The following is a 24647-nucleotide window of genomic DNA, read 5'->3' as shown; positions in this document are numbered from 1 at the left end:
GTAATCGAAATTTAACCACTTTTCATGTAAAAATAAATTTGAACAAAAAAACTATTTAAAATCCGAAAAATATTCTAGCATAAGTATACCGGAACTCCAGTATATTATACTGGAGTTCCAACATAAGTATACTGGGCTTCCAGCATAATATACTGGAGTTCCAATATAATATACCGGTCCAGAATAATATGCTGGAAGTTCATACACATGTGCTCCAATCTCCAATATATTATGCTGGAACCTTTCATATTGCAGCAAAAAAGTGGCTATTTTTCAATAGCTTTGCAAATATTAGCTATTTTTCAATGACCAATCCAAAAATGGGCTAGCCCGTGCTATTTTTACACAACGTGCGCATCCAATTTCGTAGTAAAACTTCTAGGCTTTTGGCACATAGTACTATATATTTAAAGAAATTTTACCTCCTATAACAAACTACTTATACAGGTTGTACTCTGTCTGTAGTACTATTGTTGGCAACCATGCATATTAGATTGGTAGTTGATACCCATTATGAACACTTTAAGGTTGACGACATCCTGATTACAATTTATCAAACTAATAATATATTCCTGTAAAATCACACTCCTGTTATATCTGAAAAAGAACCAGCGGGAGCTTTGCTATCTACACTTGGTAAGGTAATCTAATAGGAAAAGTAGGTCGACAAAATTGTATATAGAAGGAAATCTTCCGTCTGAAAAGTAGTTGCAATACAGTTAGCAGCAAGCATGTGTAATGACAATATGGAGAAGTATATCATGCCGCTTACAACCTCAAAAATGTAATGAATACACGTGTTGAGAAATAAAACATTGTGAGATTAATTATACTGGCTTTCAATGTTCAGTATAATTGTTTAGTGTTATACTCAAGACTAATAGGATGCCTGAAGAGTGGAGGTGGAGTACAATGGTCCCGTTGTATAAGAACAAAGGTGATGTACAGAGCTGTAACAACTATAGGGGCATCAAATTACTAAGTCATACCATGAAAGTTTGGGAGAGAGTGGTAGAAATGAGAGTGCGAAGGACGGTGTCTATTTCAGACAACCAGTTCGGGTTCATGCCGGGGTGATCTACCACAGAAGCTATTCACCTTATTAGGAGGATGGTGGAACAGTATAGGGATAGGAAGAAGGATCTCCACATGGTGTTTATTGATCTGGAGAAAGCGTACGATAGGGTTCCTAGGGAGGTCTTATGGAGCTGCTTAGAGGATAAAGGGGTCCCGGTTGACTATATTAGGGTGATTAAAGACATGTATGCTGGAGCTAAGACTCGGGTTAGGACAGTAGGAGGCGACTCTGAACACTTTCCAGTTATTACGGGGTTGCACCAAGGGTCTGCGCTCAGCCCATTCCTATTTGCCCTGGTGATGGATGCACTGACTCATCATATTCAAGGGGAGGTGCCATGGTGCATGCTATTTGCTGATGACATTATTCTAATTGACGAGACACGAGGCGGCGTCAACGAGAGGCTAGAGATTTGGAGACATGCTCTTGAGTCTAAAGGTTTCAAGTTGAGCAGGACGAAGACGGAATACCTCGAGTGCAAATTTGGAGTTGAGCCGACGGAAGCGGGAGTTGAAGTGAGGCTTGACTCTCAAGTCATTCCCAAGAGGGGTAGTTTCAAGTACCTTGGATCGGTTATTCAGGGGATCGGGGAGATTGACGAGGATGTCACACACCGTATAGGGGTGGGGTGGATGAAGTGGAGGTTAGCATCGGGAGTCTTGTGTGACAAGAAAGTGCCACCGTTACTAAAAGGTAAGTTTTATAGAGCAGTGGTTAGGCCTGCAATGTTATATGGAACTGAATGTTGGCCGGTAAAGAACTCACACATCCAGAAGATGAAAGTAGCAGAGATGAGGATGTTGAGGTGGATGTGCGGGCATACAAGGATGGATAAGATTAGGAATGAAGATATTCGAGAGAAGGTGGGCGTGGCCCCCATGGAGGACAAGATGCGGGAAGTAAGACTCAGATGGTTCGGGCACATTCAGAGGAGGAGCACTGATGCACCGGTGAGGAGGTGTGAGCGACTGGCTGTAGTGGGCACGCGGAGAGGTAGAGGGCGACCTAAGAAGTATTGGGGAGAGGTGATCAGACAGGACATGACGCGACTTAGGATTACTGAGGACATGACCCTTGATAGGGAATTATGGAGGTCGAACATTAAGGTTGTAGGTTAGGGGAAAGTTGTGAATATTTCTACAGCACAATAGAGTGAGACTAGCTAGTTAGGAGTTAGACTAAGAATGTCATTGGTCGTCTATTGATGCAGGGCTTTACCTGCTAGTTTTACTATACCAGCCATCTATTTCGTATTTCGTATTTTGTATTTCATATCTCTTATATTGCTGTTATTTTATTATGCATTTTTATGGTACTAATATATCGGCTCCTATTACCTTTTTGAGTTGAGGGTCTCCTGGAAACAGTCTCTCTACCCTTCGGGGTAGGGGTAAGGTCTGCGTACATATTACCCTCCCTAGACCCCACTTGTGGGATTATACTGGGTAGTTGTTGTTGTTGTTGACTTTCAATGGTCAAGTGTAGTTTATGGTGGGTGCCCGTGCCTCCAACTTGTATAATCGGACAAGCGTCGTCCCAATATTGACTTTTCAATAAACAACGCCAGCTAAAACATTACTACTATTATTAGCAAACTTTTGTTGACTTATATTCTTCTCTTGAATATATACTTTTCAATACTTGACCTTTATAGGAATTAAGCGTGTCAACGAAACTTCGTGGTTTAATCTGTAAGAGAATTGCCTTTATCTTTTCAAGCTAAGAAGTATGATATAAATAGGGCATAACTCGTTTCGCTTTTGCGCATCCACAGGACACACAAGAAAAAAGAGAAAAGAAACATAAAAGGAAGAAGAAAACGAATTAATTAGGTCATATCAAGAAAGTAAGTACTGCAGAACAACTAGCTGACAAGGAATTAATGAAGAAGAATGTGAAGGTTGTGATTTTACTTTCTGTCATTTGCCTCCTCCTAACATCTGCCGCTGCTCGAAGAAGAGGCGGCATCGGCGGCATCGGTAGAGGAGCTGGCGTAGCTGGTGCGTCTCGTAGTTCTAGTAGCAGCAGCAGCAGCAGCCCAGCCATCACCTTAGGGTGGTCTTGCTGTGGCGCCATTTCTCTATTTACTTACCTCTCATTCTTTTACTTCTAAACTCAACTAGCTACTTCATAAATTTAAGTATTCATTCTTTTTACCACATGAAATATTAATGTTCTTTTGTACAAAACAGAAAAGTGAAATGATATAGTTCATAAATGGAGCATTCGATTTAAGATGTGATCATAACCTACTTTCTTTCTCTTTTCAATAAGATAACACTTGCTATGTTATGAAATACAGTGTAAATGTCCACTACTCTACTCTTCTCCACTACTTTCTTGCCGAGTACAGGGGTGTTCAAATTGAATCGGAAAACTACACGAAATCGAAAAGTCAAATCAAACCGATTATAAAAGGCAGAATACATAAGTTATCCCCTGAACTATGGACCAAATCCCTATTACACACTTTTTACGGACTAAAATCACCTTACACACTCAACCTTTCCAGGGCGTGTCTAAGACACACCTCTTTATCTATGTGGCAAGTGCGTGTTTTACAAACAAAATAAGGCGTCTAAACAGTTAAAACTGTATATCTGATTGTGTATTTTAAGGGTCCAGATTTAATAAAACTTATCCAACGGTTAAATGGATTTTTTTTTTCCTTTTCCAATATCTTCCATTTTTCATTTTTCTAAAGTAATCTGGTTCAAATTGAAGATAATACAGATGTTTACTATCCATTTTCTCCACTTTCAATGAAGAAATCCAATTCAAATAATAACAGACCGAGGGAAAAAATCGATTCAGGAAAAAAATTATAAATAGTGTAGAAGAATCTGTAATGAAGTTTTCAAGTGAGATTGGAAGAACAATTGAGAAGAATCTCCTTTTTTATTTCCCTTTTCAATGGGGCAGCCATGGAGAAAACTCACTTGTTATATCTTGAAAATTTTTAGAAAAAGAGGAAGAATACATCAGAAGGTAGGAGCAGTTGATTAGGGTTTTTTTTTTTTTGAATTGTAAGGTGGAAGTTTGGGTTTTTTTGTGGTCGGCAGCAATGTAGATAGCGAGAAGGCTATGGAAGGTTTATGTTTTTAATTATCCATGATTTTTTCTTGGATATGTGTGTGTTAATGGATGAATGATGAAAGAGGATTGTTGATGAAGGCAGAGATATGAGCTGAAAAGCTCTAGTGAAGGCACGATGAAGGAGATGGTTCCTTTTCATTTTTCTTTTCTTTTTTTATATTTGGGTGGGGTTTTTTTTTTTTTTTAAGTCAATGATACGTGTCATTGTATGATTGGTGCGTGATATTACATATTTTCTAAAAAACTGGTCAAGAAAAAAGTGGTGTGTCTTAAGGACACTTTCGAAAGATTGAGTTTGTAAGGTGATGATCGTCCGCAAAAAGTGTGTAATAGGGATTTGGTCCATAGTTCAGGGGTAACCTATGTATTTTGCCATTATAAAATCCGACTATATTTGGTTTGGTATTGAGTAAAGAAATCCGAACCAAACCAACATATAAATATATAGTAGTTTTTATATATACTTTTAAGACTTTATATTAAATTTTCTTTAAAAATATAAAAATATTTCTGATCCTCTCATGGGATGTTATATTTAATAGAACTTTCCTGAGCCGAGGGTCTATTGGAAACAACATCTCTATCTTCACAAGGTAGGGGTAAGGTCTGCGTACACACTACCCTCCCCAGACCCCATAGTGTGGAACAATACTGGGTATATTGTTGTTGTTGTTGTTGTTGAATGAAGTGCATTCATTTTTATTTACAATAAATAATAGATTGTATCACTTTCTTTTTAAGTGTTACTGAAGTGCATCAACCACTTTTTTGTTCTTAAGATTTCTTATATCTTTTTCGAATTTGAAATGGTATTTCGATAATTTAAAATTAAATAGAATATATTATTATTTAGGTATCATCTTATTTTTTATGTTTAATTATTAAACCCGATTAACCTTGAAAGCATACATTAACAAAGATTTATTATTAGACAACTAAGAAAATAACTATCATATGTTAATAAGGAAATTCTCCCATAAGAATATTTTAATAGATCATGTGTTATTCAATTTTTAAAATTTTTACTAACATATATTCAATTATCAAAACTTTATTTATAACTTTAACAAAGTAAGATTGAAAAAATATTTGTGTAATAAAAAAATCTGAAAAGTTCGACAAACCGAATCAATTCAAACCTATATAGTTGGTTTGGTTTGGTTTTAATAAAAACAGAACCAATCTGGTCCATGTACACCCCTACCGAGTCATGTATACGGGTGTCAAGGGTCCGGTCTGGTCCGGGTTATTGGAAAAGGAGATCGGTCGGTCTCCGGACTGGGCCGGTTACCGATTTTTAATACCGGTTTTACCAGTTCCTAGCCCCTCCGGTGAATTATTGAACATGAATGGTTCCATGCCTAAGGGGTCGGGCCGGACCGGTTTTATTAAAAAAAAAATTGTATTTTGTATAACTACCGTAATTTATATTAAGATAAAGTAAAAAATGTAAAACATAAAAACAATCTTATAAAAAGAGTGTTTGAATAAATTTCAAAAGCTTAATCCTTATATTTGAATATTTCATTAAGAATTTAAGATAATAGAATACAATGAAGAGGGGAAAAATTGAACTTATAATTTGCAAGTTCTTTTTTTAATTCAAACTTGAAAATTAAAGTTTACATTTTAAAACAACTAAATTAAAGAAAAAAGAGTAAATTCAAACTTTAATTATTAAATATAAATCAAACTTCAAAGACTTTCATAGTTTTCATTGCATAATAATACTTCAAATTAATCTAACAAACTAAAATATTAAGCTTAAATAAGTCTAATAATTTTAAAATAACACAAGTTGTCTCAAATCAACTTAAATACGAATTTCTGGAGGACGCTCAAGACAACTCTTCATATGCCTCCTTAAACAGCGTGTACCCTCTCACTTTTGACAAAAATTTAAGACTTGGCCACAGTTCTTGCACTTTTCTTTGCGAACTTCTTTATTTTCTTCTACCACCTCAAAGTATTCCCAAACATATGAGCGTACACTAAAACCACAGGGCATGATTTAACTTAAATTGAGAATTTGGATTTGAGAATTGAGAGATGAATGAAGAAATGAAGAAGAGGAGGGATATGTTTATAGTTGAGATTTTTACATTCCTATAAACTATATGAAACTATATTACCCTCCCTACTTAAGTTTTACTATAATTACATTTTATATACCCAATTACCATTTATGTATACTTTATGGGAATTAATAATAATATTAATTAGTGTCCTAAAATAACTCTACCGTATATTCCCACTCCCCCCACGTTTCTCTCTCCACATCCTACCCCTCTCACCCACGTATCTTGCACAAGAGAGCAACAATTCCACCATTGACAACCATTAAAAAGCTTTAAAGCTTTGAATTCGAATTTGGGTTTTCAAAGAACATCATTTGTTTGAATTGGGTGTTGTTGCAAAGAATTGGAAATACTCTCTAGGTCTCTCTCTATCTCTTAATACTTAATTTTAGTAATGTAAAGCAAAGAAAAAGAGATCAGAAATTCCACCATTGACAGCCATTAAAAAGCTTTAAAGCTTTGAATTCGAATACGGGTTTTCAAAAACTATTATTCGTTTGAATTGGGTGTTGTTGCAAACAATTGAGAATATAGTTTGGAGTTTATATCTCAAATTTGAGGGTGTTTTGGTGAATATTAGACTTAACTTTGGCTGAATTTAGATTGAAACTCGAAAAAGAAGAAGAAAAAGACATGATATACATTATATTTACGAAATTGTAGTAAAATTGTAGAAAAATTATATTCTGTTGTTTATATATATATATATATATATATATGGAAAAATTGTGTTTTGTTTCTTCTAGGTAAGTACAATTCCCAGCTCCCTAACGTCATTTTCTATTTCACCGGTGGCAACCACCAGACCAGGTAAGCTCCCTCCCCTCCCCCACCAGGGCAGGTAAGCTATCCTCTCCCCCTCCCCCACCCCGACCCCACCTTTGTTTTCTTTTACTCTCTTTCTCTCTCCTGTTTTCTTCTTGTTGTTCTCCCCCCAAACGCACTTGCTTTCCGGATCCTCACTTACAATCTTACAATCCTCCACCACCACCGGCGCCGGCACTGCAACAGCCTCATCCATCATCTCCATTTCCCTCAGTTGAATCTCAAGCTCATTCTTGTATTTGTTATATACGTTGTGTTGATTTATTTTTCTGACTTTATTGTATTTTGTTTTGTTTAGGGTTCTTCTTTTAACAGTTTTATTTATTTATTTATTATTTACTCTCTCCGTTCTAATTTATGTGAACCTGTTTGACTGGGCATGAAGTTTAAGAAAAAATAAAGACTTTTGGAGTTTGTGGTCCTAAACAAGTCAAAAAGGGGCCTAGAGTATTTGTGTGGTTATAAAAGCTTCTCATTAAGGGTAGAATTGTAAGTTTAAGCTAAATTATTTCCAAATTTAGAAAGAGGTCATTCTTTTTGGAACGGACCAAGAAAGAAATAGGTTCACATAAATTGGAACGAAGGAATTAATTTATTAAAAAAAATCAAAATCAATTTAAGGTTTTATTACAACCTTCCTGTGCTTCTTTGCTACGGGTGGGGCCTCACCAGTGGTAGCGGTGACAACCCCTCCTTTGTTTCTCTTCGTGGTGTTTTGTGCGTATTTCAGGTTAGGGACTTTGGCTATTAGCGATGAGCGGGACGTGCGTGTGCGAACATGAGGAACAACCCCGACAAGGGTCAACGAGGGGCGGTGGAAGTTGGACGCGAACGTGCTAGGTGGACGCAACATCATCGTATATACCAAGACAATTCCCAGGTTCCACTTGCGGGAGTTGGTACCTCCTGTTTTTCCTTTTCCCTTTATTGTGTTAGTTAAATTGTTGCAATCTTAGTTCCTATTATTTTATTCACACTATTAGTGCGCTTATAGTCGCAGCCTGTCTTTGTCTAGCGTGGTCTGTTGCCTTGTGTGTGTTAGTGGTTTTCCCGTAGTTTTCCATAGGTGTAGTGGCTATGGTCTGGGATGGTCGAGTGAGGTCATATACTCGGGGGAGCAGGGGGTGGGGCGGGAGGCGGGGCAGGGGTTACGGGGTGGGTCGGGAGGCAAGGGAGGTAAAAAAAACAGGGGTGTCTATAGGTTAAGAATCGGGTCATGGAACGTAGGTACATTGATGGGTAAGTCTATAGAGTTGGCAAAGATTCTCCAGAAGAGGAGGGTCAATATAGCGTGTGTCCAAGAGACTAGGTGGGTAGGGTTGAGGGCGAAGGATGTGGACGGGTGTAAACTTTGGTACTCATGAGCCTAGAGAGGTAAGAATGGAGTGGGTATCTTGGTGGATATGGAACTTAGAGAGTTTGTGGTTGAGGTTAGACGAGTGAATGATAGATTTATGGTTATTAAGTTTGTGGTTGGAGAGTACACCCTAAACGTCGTTAGAGCCTATGAGCCACATGCGGGCCTAGATGAGGAGGTTAAACGATGTTTCTGGGAGGGTTTAGATGAGATTGTGCACCAGGTTCCGCCAGCTGAAAAGCTATTCATAGGAGGGGATTTCAATGGCCATATTGGGGCGTCCGCAGGTGGCTATGGCGAGGTGCATGGAGGCTTTGGTTTTGGGGAGAGAAACGGAGGAGGTACCTCGCTGTTGGACTTTACTAAGGCTTTTGGGTTGGTGATTGCGAACTCTAGCTTTCCAAAGAGGAAAGAGCATTTGGTTACTTTTCAAAATGCGGTAGCAAAGACTCAGATTGACTATCTCTCCTCAGGAGGTGTGATAGCGAGTTGTGCAAGGATTGCAAGGTGATTCCGAGTGAGACACTCGTGACGCAACATAGACTCTTGGTGTTAGACGTTGGTATTCTGATAGAGAGAAGGAAAATGATAGCTCGGAGAAAACCAAGAATCAGGTGGGGAGCCTTGACTAAGGATAAAGCCCAAGAGTTGGAGTGCTAGTTGTCAGCTATGGGAGCTTGGAGGAGCAGTGGGGATGTGAACACTATGTGGTCAGCGACAACAGACTGTATAAGGGAGTCTGCGAGAGAGGTGTTAGGGGTCTCGACCGGTGTCTCTGGTGGGCACAAAGGAGACTGGTGGTGGAATGAAGTGGTCCAAGGTAAAGTGGAAGCGAAAAAGGCAGCATACCTGAAGTTAGTGGGGAGCATAGGTGAGGAGGAGAGGCGAGCGTGCATAGAGAGATATAAGGTAGTTAGGAAGGAAGCTAAATTGTCGGTCACGGAGGCAAAGAATGCGGCTTATGGTCGTATGTATGAGGAACTGGGGGAAAAAGGCGGGGAGAAGAAGTTATTCCAGCTGGCCAAGTCGAGAGAGAGGAAGGCTCGAGATTTGGACCAAGTGAGATGCATTAAAGATGAAAATGGTAGACTACTGGTGGAGGATGCCCAGATTAAGAGGAGATGGAAGACTTACTTTCATAAACTTCTAAATGAAAAAGGGGATCGTGATATTGTGCTAGGCGAATTGGAGCATTCTGAGAGTCATCGACTTCGGGCCCTGCAGGCGTATTGAGGTCGAGGAGGTCGTTAGAGCTATGCTTAGGATGCGTAGGGGCAGAGCGATCGGGCCAGAAAAGATTCCGGTGGAATTTTGGAAGTGTGTAGGGAGAGCACGTGTGGAGTGGTTGATTGGGTTATTTAATGTTATTTTTAAGGCGAAGAGGATGCCGGATGAGTGGAGGTGGAGTACGGTGGTTCCATTGTATAAGAACAAAGGTGATATCCAGAGTTGTAACAACTATAGGGGTATCAAATTACTGAGTCATACCATAAAAGTATGGGAGAGGGTGGTTGAAGCGAGGGTGAGGATGATAGTGTCTGTATCCGCCAACCAGTTTGGGTTCATGCCGGGTTGCTCCACCACAGAAGCTATACACCGTGTTAGGGGGTTGGTGGAACTATACAGAGAGAGAAAGAAGGATCTGCACATGGTGTTTATTGACCTAGAGAAAACGTATGACAAGGTTCCTAGAGAAGTTCTCTGGAGATGCTTGGAGGCAAAAGGTGTGTCGGTTCCTTATATTATGGCAATTAAGGACATGTATGATGGGGCTAAGACTCGAGTTAGGACAGTAGGAGGCGACTCTGAGCATTTTCCGGTTGAAATGGGGTTACAACAAGGCTCTGCGCTCAATCCGTTCTTATTCGCCCTGGTGATGGATGTGATAACAAACCATATACAAGGGGAGGTGTCATGGTGCATGCTATTCGCCGATAACATAGTTCTGATTGATGAGTCACGAGCCGGTGTTAACGAAAGATTGGAAGTTTGGAGACAGACTCTTGAGTCTAAGGGTTTCAAGCTAAGCAGAACGAAGACGGAATACCTCGAGTGTAAGTTCAATGTTGAGCCGGGGGAAGTGGACGTGGATGTGAGGCTTGAGTCACAAGTTATCCCAAGTAGAGGCAGCTTCAAGTACCTTGGTTCGATTATCCACGGGGGAGAGGAGATCGACGAGGATGTCACACACCGCATTGGGGTAGGATGGATGAAGTGGAGGTTAGCATCTGGAGTCTTGTGTGACAAGAGAGTGTCAACGCTACTTAAAGGTAAGTTCTATAAAGCGGTGGTTAGACCGACCATGTTGTATGGGGCTGAGTGTTGGCCTATTAAGAACTTACATATCCAAAAGATGAAAGTCGCAGAAATGAGGATGTTGAGGTGGATGTGTGGGCACACTAGGATGGAGAAGATTAGGAATGATGATATTCAAGAGAAGGTGTTCGTGGCTCCCATTGATGACAAGATGCGATAAGCGAGGCTCAGATGGTTCGGGCATGTACAGAGGAGAAGCCCAGATGCCCCAGTAAGGAGGTGCGAGCGGCTTGTTGTGGAAGGTACGAGAAGAGGTAGAGGGCGGCCTAAGAAGTGTTGGGGAGAGGTGATCAGGCAGGATATGGCGAGGCTTCAGATTTCCGAGGACATGACACTTGATAGGAAGTTGTGGAGGTCGAGTATTACGGTTGTAGGCTAGGAGGTAGTTGAGTTTTGCGTTACTTTATAACTTTGTGAGCCTAGTACGGTAGGGTTTTGTCTAAGATAGCTAGGGGCAATGTCGTGTCTTACTATTTTCTATTTTTCGACGCATGATCCATTTACTACCCATCGTTTTTGCTTTGCACTTTTCTGCATTTTATGTTCCTATGTTTCCTATGATCTCCGTGGTGAATCTAATATTCTCTCCTTTTGTCTTTTTATTATCTTGAGCCGAAGGTCTTTCGGAAACAGCCTCTCTACCCCTTCGGGGTAGGGGTAAGGTCTGCGTACACACTACCCTCCCCAGACCCCACTTTTACTGGGTTGTTGTTGTGTATATATATATTGTATGTATGTATGTATGAAAATTGTAGTTGTATATAACTGAGTAGAAATAGTGTAAGAAAATTGTAGATAAGTTGTATAATATATAATTAGTTGTATGAAATTTATTTTTACTATGTATAAATCAGATACAAAATATACAAAAGACATATTATATAAATTTTGTATAAAATTTGTATTTAAGTTATATGTTATTGTAGTTGTATTTAACTGGGTAGAAATAATGTATGAAAATTATAGATAAGTTGTAGATAAATTGTTTAATATATAATTAGTTGTATGAAATTTATTTTTACTATGTATAAATATGATACAAAATATACAAAAGATATTGTATAAATTTTGTGTTTAAGTTGTATGTTTTTGTTTCATATTGCTTGAGAATTTTGTGTTCTCATTAACTGATGCTATTCAAAGTTACTACTCCTACAATAATCGAGGGCGACACTCAGTAGCACAGGAGAAGGTCGATTAAGACCTAGAATAGAAGTGAATTTGATAAAAACCTTATTCTGTTATATTGTTCTGGTTTAATGCAATATAATACATTGGTCAGAGTAATTATATTTGTTTACCGTAAGATTACAGAAGATTGCATGTGTACAGAGAATTGATTAAGTTATAAACAAGTAGTCTTTTCCGGAATATCCGTTTAAAAAAATGAGGTGTATAATTTTTATCATTTTCATATTTGGATTGCAAGAAAGAGGAAGAAGAAAATTATTAAGGGCATTTGCATCTATATTCGTTTTTTGTGTCACGTTTTAACTTGTGCTCGCTTTGCAAAAAAAATTGCAAGCGTACCCGCTTTTTCGCATAACTTCAGCATACAGGGCTGAAGTAGCAAAGACAATCACGCAAAACTTCAGCATTCTAGTAGCCGGGGATGAAGTTCAGCTCTAAACTGACGTTTTTGTTTTGTAATTGGCGAACTTCAGCTCTAGAGCTGAAGTTTTTATTTGTAACTGGCGAACTTCAACTCTAGAGCTGAAGTTTTTATTTGTAACTGGAGAACTTCAGCTCTAGAGCTGAAGTTTTCGTTTTGTAACTGGCGAACTTCAACTCTAGAGCTGAAGTTTTCGTTTTGTAACTAACGAATTTCAGCTCTAGAGTTGAAGTCTTTGTGACAGTTGCACAACCCCAAGTTAATGCAATGAACCTATTTCACTTAGGTCCAGCTGAATACCTGCAAATGTAAGTGAGAATGAGATTCATAGGCAAAAAGAATCCCATCTTACGGTCTGCTAGCCAGCGTTTTCAAACGAATCACAGCGATATGACCAAGAACTTCATTCAAAAATCTATGCACTGCAGGCTACATCTTCTAACTGCAGTATCGTTTCTGGAATTGGTCCAAAAAAGATTTTTGACGCAAGACCAATAAAAAAAAAATAGGCTCTGCATTTTGTCTTCAAACTGCGGTAGATTCCTCGCATATCTATTTTTGAATTTTCTTTTTGTTTTTAAATGGATTATGGTTTTATATATAGAAGTTTTAAGAGGACATGAAGACAAATAAAAGAAGTTGATTGATAACGATCAAATAGATAGGCTAAGACAAATGGAGAAGATGAGCATGAAATTTTTGTTGAGAAGAAGAAAACGAAGGAGGAGAAGTAGGAGAAAGGGGGCTGAAGTTATTTAAGAAGTGGGTTCAAATTAAAACTTTTTTAAAAAAATGGGTATAGGTTAAATGGGGCGACCAAATAGGGCGCCCCGTGCAATTTTTACAAATATTAAAGCTAAAATTAAAACGTGCTTAACAATTTATAACCATACTGTATATCTTCGTGGTCCCTTAATATTTGTGCGTACTTATATATATGCTATCACTACAAATTTAAAAGTGGTTATACCAATCTAATGTAAAAATAGCATGGTATAACCACTTTTCGGATTGGTCATTCAAAAATAGTCAGCATTTACGAAGTCAATAAAAAATAGTCACTATTTTACTGCAACAGAGACAGGTCCAGCATAATATACTAGAGTTCGGTGCACCTGTGTATGAACTCCAGCATATTATGCTGGACCGGTATACTTTGCTGACTCCGGTATAATATACTGGAGACTAGAGCACCGATGCTCCAAACTCCAGTATATTATACTGGACAATTATACTTACTGGAACTCCAGTATATTATGCTGGAGTTCTAGTGTACTTATGCTGGAACTCCATCATATTATGCTGGAGTTCCAACATACTTATCCTGGAACTCCAGTATAATATGCTGGAGTTCAAGCATACTTATGCTGGAACTCCAGTATAATATACTGACGTATTTTTCGGGTTTTGAATAATGTTTTCGCTCAGATTTATCTTTACATGAAAAGTGGCTAAATTTCGATTACTTTTAAAACTGGCTATTTTTGAACGACCAGTTATAAATCTGTAACGACCCGACCGGTCGTTTTGAGCTCCGGTGCGTCATTCAGCAGTTTGAGGCCAAGAGCGGCTTCATCTCAGGTATATTGACTTGTGTGTATGGTCAAAATTAAAATTCAGGAAGTTTGGAGTCAAATCTAAATGGAAATTCTCATTTTGAAAGCTTAAAATTGAAGAAATGAACTAGGATTGGAATTTTGAGTAAACGACCTCGGAATTGGGATCCGAAGGTTCCAGCAGGTTCGTATGATGATTTCGGACTTGGGCGTATGCCCGGATCGGGTTTTGGATAACCCGGGAGCGTTTTGGCGCCTATTGTGGAAGATAGCATTTTAGAAGAAATTGCATCAGTTTGGTTTAAAATGCATTTCAGTGTTATTGATGTCCGTTTGGGATTCCGAGACTGGGAGTAGCTCCGTATGGTGATTCTGGATTTGGGAGCGCGATCGGAAATGAATTCGGAGGTCCGTAGGTCATTTTGGAGTCGTTCGGCTAAAGATGGAAAATTGAAGGTTTTGAGAAATTTGGCCGGAAGTGGAAATTTTGATATCGGATTCGAAATACGAATTTTATGGTTTGGATAGCTTCGTTAGGTTATTTGGGACTTAGGAGTGCGTCCGGAATATCTTTGTGTTGAAATATGAATTATGGGAAAAAATTGAAAAATTTTGATATTTAATATTGTTAAAGTTGACTTTGGTCAACATTTTTGGTAAACGGACCCGGACCCGTGATTTTTCGGTCTCGAAAGGTCCACAGAAAAATATGGGAGTTGAACGTGTTTCCGGAATCGAATCCCGAGGTCCCAGGCCCGAGAAATGAATTTTTTCGTGAAATTATTTTCTGAAAATGTTCAAGGAAAATGAAAATGAAATTTGATCAGAAAGTAATGGTATCGGGCTCGTATTTTGGTTCCGATGCCCGGTACATGTCATATATGTTGGTTAAGCGCTTCCTGTAAAGTTTGGTTACAAACGGACGTTGTTTGACGGGTTTCGGCATTAAATTGGAAAATTTGAAAGTTTATGAAATTTGAAAGAATTCTTGGATTTAAGGCTCAAATCATTGATTTTGATGTTATTTTGGCGATTTGATCGCTCGAGCAAGTTCGTGTGATGTTTTAGAGTCAGTGTTCATATTTGGTTTGGAGCCCCGAGGGCTCGGGAGTGTTTCGGAGGTGTCTCGGAGTGATTTCGGACTTACGAAAAATTGCAGAAAATTCTGCTGTGCCCAGAAAATTTTAGGTGCGAGTAGTCCAGTTTGGAAGCTCATATCTTGTAATCTATAAGAAATCAGAAAAAGTGCAAAACACGAAAGTTGTAGCCCATACATTCTAGTTTTCGGAAAGTTAAACCATTTGCGATTTGGATATCATCTCAGAAAGTTACGATGGATCGAAAAGGGCTGCTGGAGCAATTTCGGCAGAATTTACGATGCACTTTAGAAGCTCATATCTCGGGATATATAAAGAGTTATATGGTGTACAACCTATCAAATTAAAGATCTTTGAGTCTAGTTTCTAAATCTTCAAACCGTTTGTCATTTGGATATTTATACAAGACGTTATGGGTGTTTAAACAGAAGGTGTCCGACAAGGAACAATTTTAATAGGATGTACAACTTGTATAGCACAAGTGCAAGGTACAACTCGACGAAGCACAGGCAGATTCTTTTATACACGGATTTAGCTCACTTTTCTTCATTTCTTCAAAGTATGGACGATTTTTGGGGAGCTTCAAGAGGGGATTTTCATCATCAATGTGAAGGTAAGTTATCCCCACCTATTTTGAGTTAAGTACATCAATTATGTATGGATTTGAGCATGAAAATTGTAGAAAAATTGAGGATTTAGGCCTAGGGATTTGAAAATAAGATTTGGTGATTTGAGGGGTCAAATGAACTCCGATTTTGGTAAATTTTATATGTACGGACTCATGGCGAGACGAGGAATCCGGTGATGTGACTTTCGTAATTTTTCGAGAAGTAGGCCCGGGGCTCGGGTTTTGCAAATTTCGTGATTTTCGATATTTTTCGAGTCTTTTCGATTGGGTTATATTACCTTAGCCTATTGTAATATATTCCTTGTGGTTTTGGCAAGATTCGACGCGCGAGGAGGTCGATTCGAAAGGAAAGGGCATCGCGGAGTAAACTTTTGGTCGTCTTGAGGTAAGTAATAGATGTAAATGCTGTTCTGAGGGTTTGAAACCCCGGACTTTCACATCGTAACGCTATATTGAGGCGTGACACGCACTCCATGGCGAGTGCGGGGTCGGATACTATTGGGGATTGTGACTTGGTCCATCCCGTGTGATGTTTATACTATACTGGTGATTGATACACATACTTCATTGATATTACTGGGCTTGATGCCATGTTTGGGGCCTTGTGCCGATTTGTAAAATCCTTCGAGGATTGATATTACTGCTTAGCATGATTTGCATATCATTTAATTTCAGTCCAAGGTTTTAAATGTTGTTTTGCAAACTCAGCCATAATTCTAAGTGTTGAAAACTTAAATGATATTTTTAAATGTATTCCGGGCTGGGAACTTCTGTTTTGTAAATGCCCAAGGGGCTTATTATATTATTTTCTGGACTGATTATAAAGTGACTTGAAACAGTGGTAACAATGACACTGTGTGATATACTTGAAATAGTGGTAACAATGACACTGTGTGATATACTTGAAACAGTGGTAACAATGACACTGTGTGATATACTTGAAATAGTGGTAACAATGACACTGGATGATATACTTGAACAGTGGTAACAATGGCACTGTATGATATAAATTGGTCAGGTAACAATGGCTGACCGGTCAGGTAACAATGACTGACCAAGATATTGCGCTTGGGCTGTAGGAGCCCCTCCGGAGTCTGTACACACCCCCAGTGAGCGCCGTCGACGATAAATAAATATGGATGGCTCGGGCTGCACGCCGCAGTGGGTACTGGAATGTACCATCATATGCATTGCATTGCATTCATGTATTTGTATTTATACTGGTGTTTAGCTGCTCAGTTCCATATGTTGCTGTATATTCGGATTGTAGCTTACTTTGTGTATTTACTGGATTTTCTTATCTTCGGACTGTAGTTACTTTTATTACTCACTGGGTCGGAGTACTCACTTTACTCCCTGCACCTTGTGTGCAGATCCAGGGCAGTCTCAGGCTCAGTAGATCCAGTTGATCAGCAGATCCAGCCTCTGGGAGTATCGAGGTAGCTGCACGGCGTTCGCAGCCATTGATCTTCTCCCTCCTATCCTATCTCTTTATTTCCGCATTATCGGACTTTGGATATACCGTGTATTAGGATGATATTCTGTATTCTAGAGGCTCAGATTCGTGACACCGGGTCCTAATGAGATTATATTGTGTATTTTGTTAAAATCTTCAGTACTTTAATCTTGCTTAATTGATATTTCTTTCCGCTATTTTTGATAAATTGGGTTAAGTGTTGAATAATGGTCGGGCTTGCCTAGTAGTGTGCTGGGCGCCATCACGACCGGGATTTGGGTCGCGACAAGTTGGTATCAGAGCCTAGGTTACTTGGTCTCGCGAGTCATGAGCCAGTTTAGTAGAGTCTTGCGGATCGGTACGGAGACATCTGTACTTATCCTCGAGAGGCTGCCGAACCTTTAGGAAAACTTCACATTCTTGAATTCTTATCGTGCGTCCTTGATTCAGCTTGAAAAGAAACTTTTGAAATTCCTTCCGCGTGATCGTATGCACCAACGGGCGCTCAGTATCAGATGTGTCTCGATGGCTTTTGATTCCTCGATCGAGGGGCGATGTGTAATCTCTGTGAGTTTGAAGTTAGACCAGTCTGGAGGACTTGAGGCCAAATCTTTGCCAATGGCTTGAGCACCGAGGTGCTGATTTTGTGAGCAAATGTTTTGAACTCATATGTTCATTATTGTCCTTGTTAGCCAGAATGGCGGTTGGATATCCATGTGATGAGTATGTTAGTGTTGCGAGGTGTATTTGTACGACTTGGTAGTGGCGAAGAAGCCTACTGGATAGTAGATGAACTGTTAAGTGATTCGTTTCTTATTGTGATTTGTTGAGTAGCCCGAGTTATGGGCGCGTGAAGAATATTTTTCGTGTCTCCTAGTTAGATAAGTCTGGGAGCTGAGATCGCTTCCGTAAATGTATTATGACGAAATCGTTGAGTCAAGGAGACCACCTTGAAGGTCGAAAATATTAAAGGAAGAATATGTTCCTACTTGGTTGAATAGCCCAATAATGGAGGGTTGAAGGGTATTTTCTATGTGTTATGATTCAAATAGGTGCAACGCATGTCCATGTATCAATTTAGATTTATGTAATTGATATGCATTGTGATGCTTTGTCAAGTTGTGGATGTGTTGTTAGGATGGTTTTGGTGATTCTCTGGCAGGTGGATAGGACCAATTACAAAGGAGGCTCTGCCGAAATTTTTGAAAAATTTAGGACTTAAAAAAAAATGGTCGCCTAGAGAGTGGGCTTAACTGTTGTGTGAGTAAATGCAAGAATTGCAGAAGAGTTAAAATTTCAGATGATTCGTGTTTCCACGAGCTTATGATGGAGTGAGTTTAATCTCACCATGATATTACGACAGCAATAGAGTATATGTGTTGTGATCTGTGGCTTCGAGCCAAGTGGGGGAGCTTGCTGTTGATTAGCTGATTGCACGGTTTATTACATGCGTGAATTCTGGTTATTGGCGTATTGGTGGGTTATTGCAGCTACGGAAAAGGACCATGAGTGGTAATTTGAGTAAATGAATTGTTGGATGCATGCTATGGTTAGCCTTATTGGCTCATGTTCAGACTTGAGGGAAGATTCATGATTTATGCCTCGTATAGGTGCAGGCTTCGAGGGAAGTGATCCCTCTAGGTGCTTTATCGAGAGGGTATTCATATGTTATAAAATTCAGTAGAGTTGGTTGCATTCGGGGCCAAGTCAGAGCTGGGTGGCTCTCAATAGCGGTCCTAGTTAATTCAAGAGGTAAAGTGTGGTGCCTAATGATTTTGAGTCTATAAGTACGGTTAAGAGTCAAGCTTTTGAAGCAGCTTATGAAGAAAGGCACAGAATGTTCTATGATGTTTTGACTTGCGGTGTAGCATTTGAGAGACATGAAATGGTCATGGTATTTGAGACAACATGGTCTCGTGATTTAAGGTCACTCGGGGTGAGTTTGGTTGAAATAAGTTAGGTGTTAAAGGGAGATATTATTATTTCTAAGGCAATCAAGGATAAATTGGAAGGAAGTAGATTGATTAGCCATAGTTGAGTTGGTATACTGGTGTCAGTGATCGGTTCGTTCAGCGTGATCGAGTTATGCATGTGAGGCTTGTCGGCCGCAGTGATTGATGTTATTCTGAAGCATTCTTTTGTTAGGGCCTATTATGAGTAGGCGGATCCCAGAAAGTGTTATGGTGGCTTGGACAACTACTTAGAGATTGGCATATTCGACGATTATGAGGATTCGCCTGTATGCTGCTATAGTTCTCCTGAAGTGAGTTAAATGGAAAGTCTTATGTGATGAAGTATTAGCCTATCGGCGGTTCCAGAGATGTGATGGAAATCACGTCTATCGTATATTGGCAATTGAGGTGCAGTGAGTGGTATGGAATTTGAAGTAAGGACCAAGGTTGCAGTTTGGTCAATGACTGTGATGTCACAATCTCGGATGAGAAATATATGAGTTTCAGTGTTTTGAGTAAGATGGGTATTGACGTTAGTATCACCTGAGGTCGGTGTTCTGTAAGAAAGGCTTTGCATCCTGATTAGGGATTCTTGATCGCTTTTCAGCGTTAGTGCAGCCGATGGTTTGGATGTGCAGACCCGTTAATTATTTCGGAAGATGGTGGGAGCTTGTCCCATAGGAATATTGTATAAGTGTGACATGTAGTCACTTGATTAATTAGAAATTTAAACCAAGTATGAGGATTTTGGTAATATCATCCATTTGAGAATTTATGCCTGGAGGGCACTCTGTTTATTGGGTTATGGACCTGTGAAAGATTATTGGCCTAGCTTGGCACGATCAGGATCGACTTGAGGTCGGTGGATAGATTTAAATGTGGAAGTGAGCCTTACGTCAGGCCAGTTGTGTTTATTTCAGCAATGCGCTCTTTATGGAAGGATAGTCGCAGTCTTATTTCGTGGTCAGTTAATTCATGTAAAGATATATTGCACCGTATGAGTTGTGAGACGGCTTGGTAAATTCCTTATGTGTTGAGGTTCCGCTCAGCGGTGATGTTATATGAGCAGGATGAGACTTAGATCATGTATCGCACCTCAGTTGTGCTTGAGTTTGTAGCCTATAGCGCTATATGTTTCCTTGGGAATGATATTATGCACCTTAGTGTGTTTATGACCGATATTCGGTATTTTGATGTGATGAGCTATTCAGCTTGACGTATATCTCCTTATGTGAGTTCTATATGTTATTGCCTGAGCAGTTCGTACTGGGTGAGACGAGGTTACTAGATTTGGGGTCAGTGCAAACTGATTATATGAAGTATATTATAGAGCAAAGATCATTCTTTGGTTTGGGACAAGGTAATGGAACTTGTCAGGAGTGTAGATCCAATGAATTGTTGATTCAGCAGTTGGTTGTGAATTTCGGCACATCTCTTCAGTCATATCGGTGTTGAAAAAAAAATAGAGCAAGACTTGTGTAGATCATGAGATGCAATGGGAGCATCAGATTCGTGGAATTTCGACTATTATGTTTAAAGAATGTTATTGTGGTTCTATGAGTAAAGTGATGCAAAGTGTGAATTCAGCAAAGTTATGCAGTCATGTTTGGGTACAGCGTGTGGAGATTGATATGGTGGTCGTATGATGGAAACAGGCTTGGCAGGGAAATTCAGGATGTTGGAATTGGGCCTAATGGCTTATTTGCTTGAATAAATAAGTATATCTACAGAATTATCGAGCTAATGTGCTCAACGGAGTAGTGGTAGCATGGGAAGGTGCATGATGTGTTAAACAAGTGATTTCAGACTACTTCAGTGTAGTTCTCAGCACGTTCGAGGACGAACGTATGTTTAAGTGGGGGAGATTGTAACGACCCGACCGGTCGTTTTGAGCTCCGGCGCGTCATTCAGCAGTTTGAGGCCATGAGTGGCTTCATCTCAGGTATATTGACTTGTGTGTATGGTCAAAATTAAAATTCAGGAAGTTTGGAGTCAAATCTAAATGGAAATTCTCATTTTGAAAGCTTAAAATTGAAGAAATAAACTAGGATTGAAATTTTGAGTAAACGACCTCGGAATTGGGATCTGAAGGTTCCAGCAGGTTCGTATGATGATTTCGGACTTGGGCGTATGCCCGGATCGGGTTTTGGATAACCCGGGAGCGTTTTGGCGCCTATTGTGGAAGATAGCATTTTAGAAGAAATTGCATCAGTTTGGTTTAAAATGCATTTCAGTGTTATTGATGTCCGTTTGGGATTCCGAGACTGGGAGTAGCTCCGTATGGTGATTCTGGATTTGGGAGCGCGATCGGAAATGAATTCGGAGGTCCGTAGGTCATTTTGGAGTCGTTCGGCTAAAGATGGAAAATTGAAGGTTTTGAGAAATTTGGCCGGAAGTGGAAATTTTGATATCGGATTCGAAATACGAATTTTATGGTTTGGATAGCTTCGTTAGGTTATTTGGGACTTAGGAGTGCGTCCGGAATATCTTTGTGTTGAAATATGAATTATGGGAAAAAATTGAAAAATTTTGATATTTAATATTGTTAAAGTTGACTTTGGTCAACATTTTTGGTAAACGGACCCGGACCCGTGATTTTTCGGTCTCGAAAGGTCCACAGAAAAATATGGGAGTTGAACGTGTTTCCGGAATCGAATCCCGAGGTCCCAGGCCCGAGAAATGAATTTTTTCGTGAAATTATTTTCTGAAAATGTTTAAGGAAAATGAAAATGAAATTTGATCAGAAAGTAATGGTATCGAGCTCGTATTTTGGTTCTGATGCCCGGTACATGTCATATATGTTGGTTAAGCGCTTCCTGTAAAGTTTGGTTACAAACGGACGTTGTTTGACGGGTTTCGGCATTAAATTGGAAAATTTGAAAGTTTATGAAATTTGAAAGAATTCTTGGATTTAAGGCTCAAATCATTGATTTTGATGTTATTTTGGCGATTTGATCGCTCGAGCAAGTTCGTGTGATGTTTTAGAGTCAGTGTTCATATTTGGTTTGGAGCCCCGAGGGCTCGGGAGTGTTTCGGAGGTGTCTCGGAGTGATTTCGGACTTAGGAAAAATTGCAGAAAATTCTGCTGTGCCCAGAAAATTTTAGGTGCGAGTAGTCCAGTTTGGAAGCTCATATCTTGTAATCTATAAGAAATCAGAAAAAGTGCAAAACACGAAAGTTGTAGCCCATACATTCTAGTTTTCGGAAAGTTAAACCATTTGCGATTTGGATATCATCTCAGAAAGTTACGATGGATCGAAAAGGGCTGCTGGAGCAATTTCGGCAGAATTTACGATGCACTTTAGAAGCTCATATCTCGGGATATATAAAGAGTTATATGGTGTACAACCTATCAAATTAAAGATCTTTGAGTCTAGTTTCTAAATCTTCAAACCGTTTGTCATTTGGATATTTATACAAGACGTTATGGGTGTTTAAACAGAAGGTGTCCGACAAGGAACAATTTTAATAGGATGTACAACTTGTATAGCACAAGTGCAAGGTACAACTCGACGAAGCACAGGCAGATTCTTTTATACACGGATTTAGCTCACTTTTCTTCATTTCTTCAAAGTATGGACGATTTTTGGGGAGCTTCAAGAGGGGATTTTCATCATCAATGTGAAGGTAAGTTATCCCCACCTATTTTGAGTTAAGTACATCAATTATGTATGGATTTGAGCATGAAAATTGTAGAAAAATTGAGGATTTAGGCCTAGGGATTTGAAAATAAGATTTGGTGATTTGAGGGGTCAAATGAACTCCGATTTTGGTAAATTTTATATGTACGGACTCATGGCGAGACGAGGAATCCGGTGATGTGACTTTCGTAATTTTTCGAGAAGTAGGCCCGGGGCTCGGGTTTTGCAAATTTCGTGATTTTCGATATTTTTCGAGTCTTTTCGATTGGGTTATATTACCTTAGCCTATTGTAATATATTCCTTGTGGTTTTGGCAAGATTCGACGCGCGAGGAGGTCGATTCGAAAGGAAAGGGCATCGCGGAGTAAACTTTTGGCCGTCTTGAGGTAAGTAATAGATGTAAATGCTGTTCTGAGGGTTTGAAACCCCGGACTTTCACATCGTAACGCTATATTGAGGCGTGACACGCACTCCATGGCGAGTGCGGGGTCGGATACTATTGGGAATTGTGACTTGGTCCATCCCGTGTGATGTTTATACTATACTGGTGATTGATACACATACTTCATTGATATTACTGGGCTTGATGCCATGTTTGGGGCCTTGTGCCGATTTGTAAAATCCTTCGAGGATTGATATTACTGCTTAGCATGATTTGCATATCATTTAATTTCAGTCCAAGGTTTTAAATGTTGTTTTGCAAACTCAGCCATAATTCTAAGTGTTGAAAACTTAAATGATATTTTTAAATGTATTCCGGGCTGGGAACTTCTGTTTTGTAAATGCCCAAGGGGCTTATTATATTATTTTCTGGACTGATTATAAAGTGACTTGAAACAGTGGTAACAATGACACTGTGTGATATACTTGAAACAGTGGTAACAATGACACTGTGTGATATACTTGAAATAGTGGTAACAATGACACTGGATGATATACTTGAACAGTGGTAACAATGGCACTGTATGATATAAATTGGTCAGGTAACAATGGCTGACCGGTCAGGTAACAATGACTGACCAAGATATTGCGCTTGGGCTGTAGGAGCCCCTCCGGAGTCTGTACACACCCCCAGTGAGCGCCGTCGACGATAAATAAATATGGATGGCTCGGGCTGCACGCCGCAGTGGGTACTGGAATGTACCATCATATGCATTGCATTGCATTCATGTATTTGTATTTATACTGGTGTTTAGCTGCTCAGTTCCATATGTTGTTGTATATTCGGATTGTAGCTTACTTTGTGTATTTACTGGATTTTCTTATCTTCGGACTGTAGTTACTTTTATTACTCACTGGGTCGGAGTACTCACTTTACTCCCTGCACCTTGTGTGCAGATCCAGGGCAGTCTCAGGCTCAGTAGATCCAGTTGATCAGCAGATCCAGCCTCTGGGAGTATCGAGGTAGCTGCACGGCGTTCGCAGCCATTGATCTTCTCCCTCCTATCCTATCTCTTTATTTCCGCATTATCGGACTTTGGATATACCGTGTATTAGGATGATATTCTGTATTCTAGAGGCTCAGATTCGTGACACCGGGTCCTAATGAGATTATATTGTGTATTTTGTTAAAATCTTCAGTACTTTAATCTTGCTTAATTGATATTTCTTTCCGCTATTTTTGATAAATTGGGTCATGTGTTGAATAATGGTCGGGCTTGCCTAGTAGTGTGTTGGGCGCTATCACGACCGGGATTTGGGTCGCGACAAAATCTGGCTATTTTTGAATTTCTCCCCAATCTAATTAGTAATGGATTGGGAATTCTGTTATATTGTTCAAGCAAATAATGGATTGGGTATTCTCAAGCAAATAAGTCGGAGAGGAGGCAGGGATATCAAGAGAGAATCTTGAGAGAAGAGTGGAGAGAGGAGAGAAAAAAAGAAAATGGTATGTAACGACCCGATCGATCGTTTTGAGCTTTTGCACTTTGATCGCCAGTTCTCGGGCATGACTT

The 24647-nt window shown here is 39.5% G+C and overlaps 2 protein-coding genes and 2 long non-coding RNA genes across 4 annotated transcripts; all 4 read left to right on the top strand.

Moving 5' to 3' along the window:
* Window positions 1-8480: 8480 nt before the first annotated feature.
* Window positions 8481-8945, top strand: LOC104214696 (uncharacterized). Its single transcript, XM_009764406.2, has one exon. The coding sequence runs from the start codon at window positions 8481-8483 to the stop codon at window positions 8943-8945; it is 465 nt and encodes a 154-aa protein (XP_009762708.2).
* A 158-nt stretch (window positions 8946-9103) lies between these two features.
* Window positions 9104-9667, top strand: LOC138885916 (uncharacterized). Its single transcript, XM_070166918.1, has one exon. The coding sequence runs from the start codon at window positions 9104-9106 to the stop codon at window positions 9665-9667; it is 564 nt and encodes a 187-aa protein (XP_070023019.1).
* Window positions 9668-15581: 5914 nt separating this feature from the next.
* Window positions 15582-17296, top strand: LOC138886420 (uncharacterized). Its single transcript, XR_011405147.1, has 3 exons — window positions 15582-15628; window positions 15961-16028; window positions 17017-17296. It is a non-coding gene; the product is annotated as an uncharacterized lncRNA (long non-coding RNA).
* Window positions 17297-22631: 5335 nt separating this feature from the next.
* On the top strand, window positions 22632-24310 carry LOC138886419 (uncharacterized). The gene is made up of 3 exons (XR_011405146.1): window positions 22632-22678; window positions 23011-23078; window positions 24031-24310. It is a non-coding gene; the product is annotated as an uncharacterized lncRNA (long non-coding RNA).
* Window positions 24311-24647: the final 337 nt, after the last annotated feature.

Source organism: Nicotiana sylvestris, chromosome 2, assembly GCF_000393655.2.
Source record: "Nicotiana sylvestris chromosome 2, ASM39365v2, whole genome shotgun sequence".
NCBI lineage: Eukaryota > Viridiplantae > Streptophyta > Magnoliopsida > Solanales > Solanaceae > Nicotiana > Nicotiana sylvestris.
Note: the sequence above shows the minus strand (reverse complement) of the source record. Positions and strands in the feature narration are given on the sequence as shown.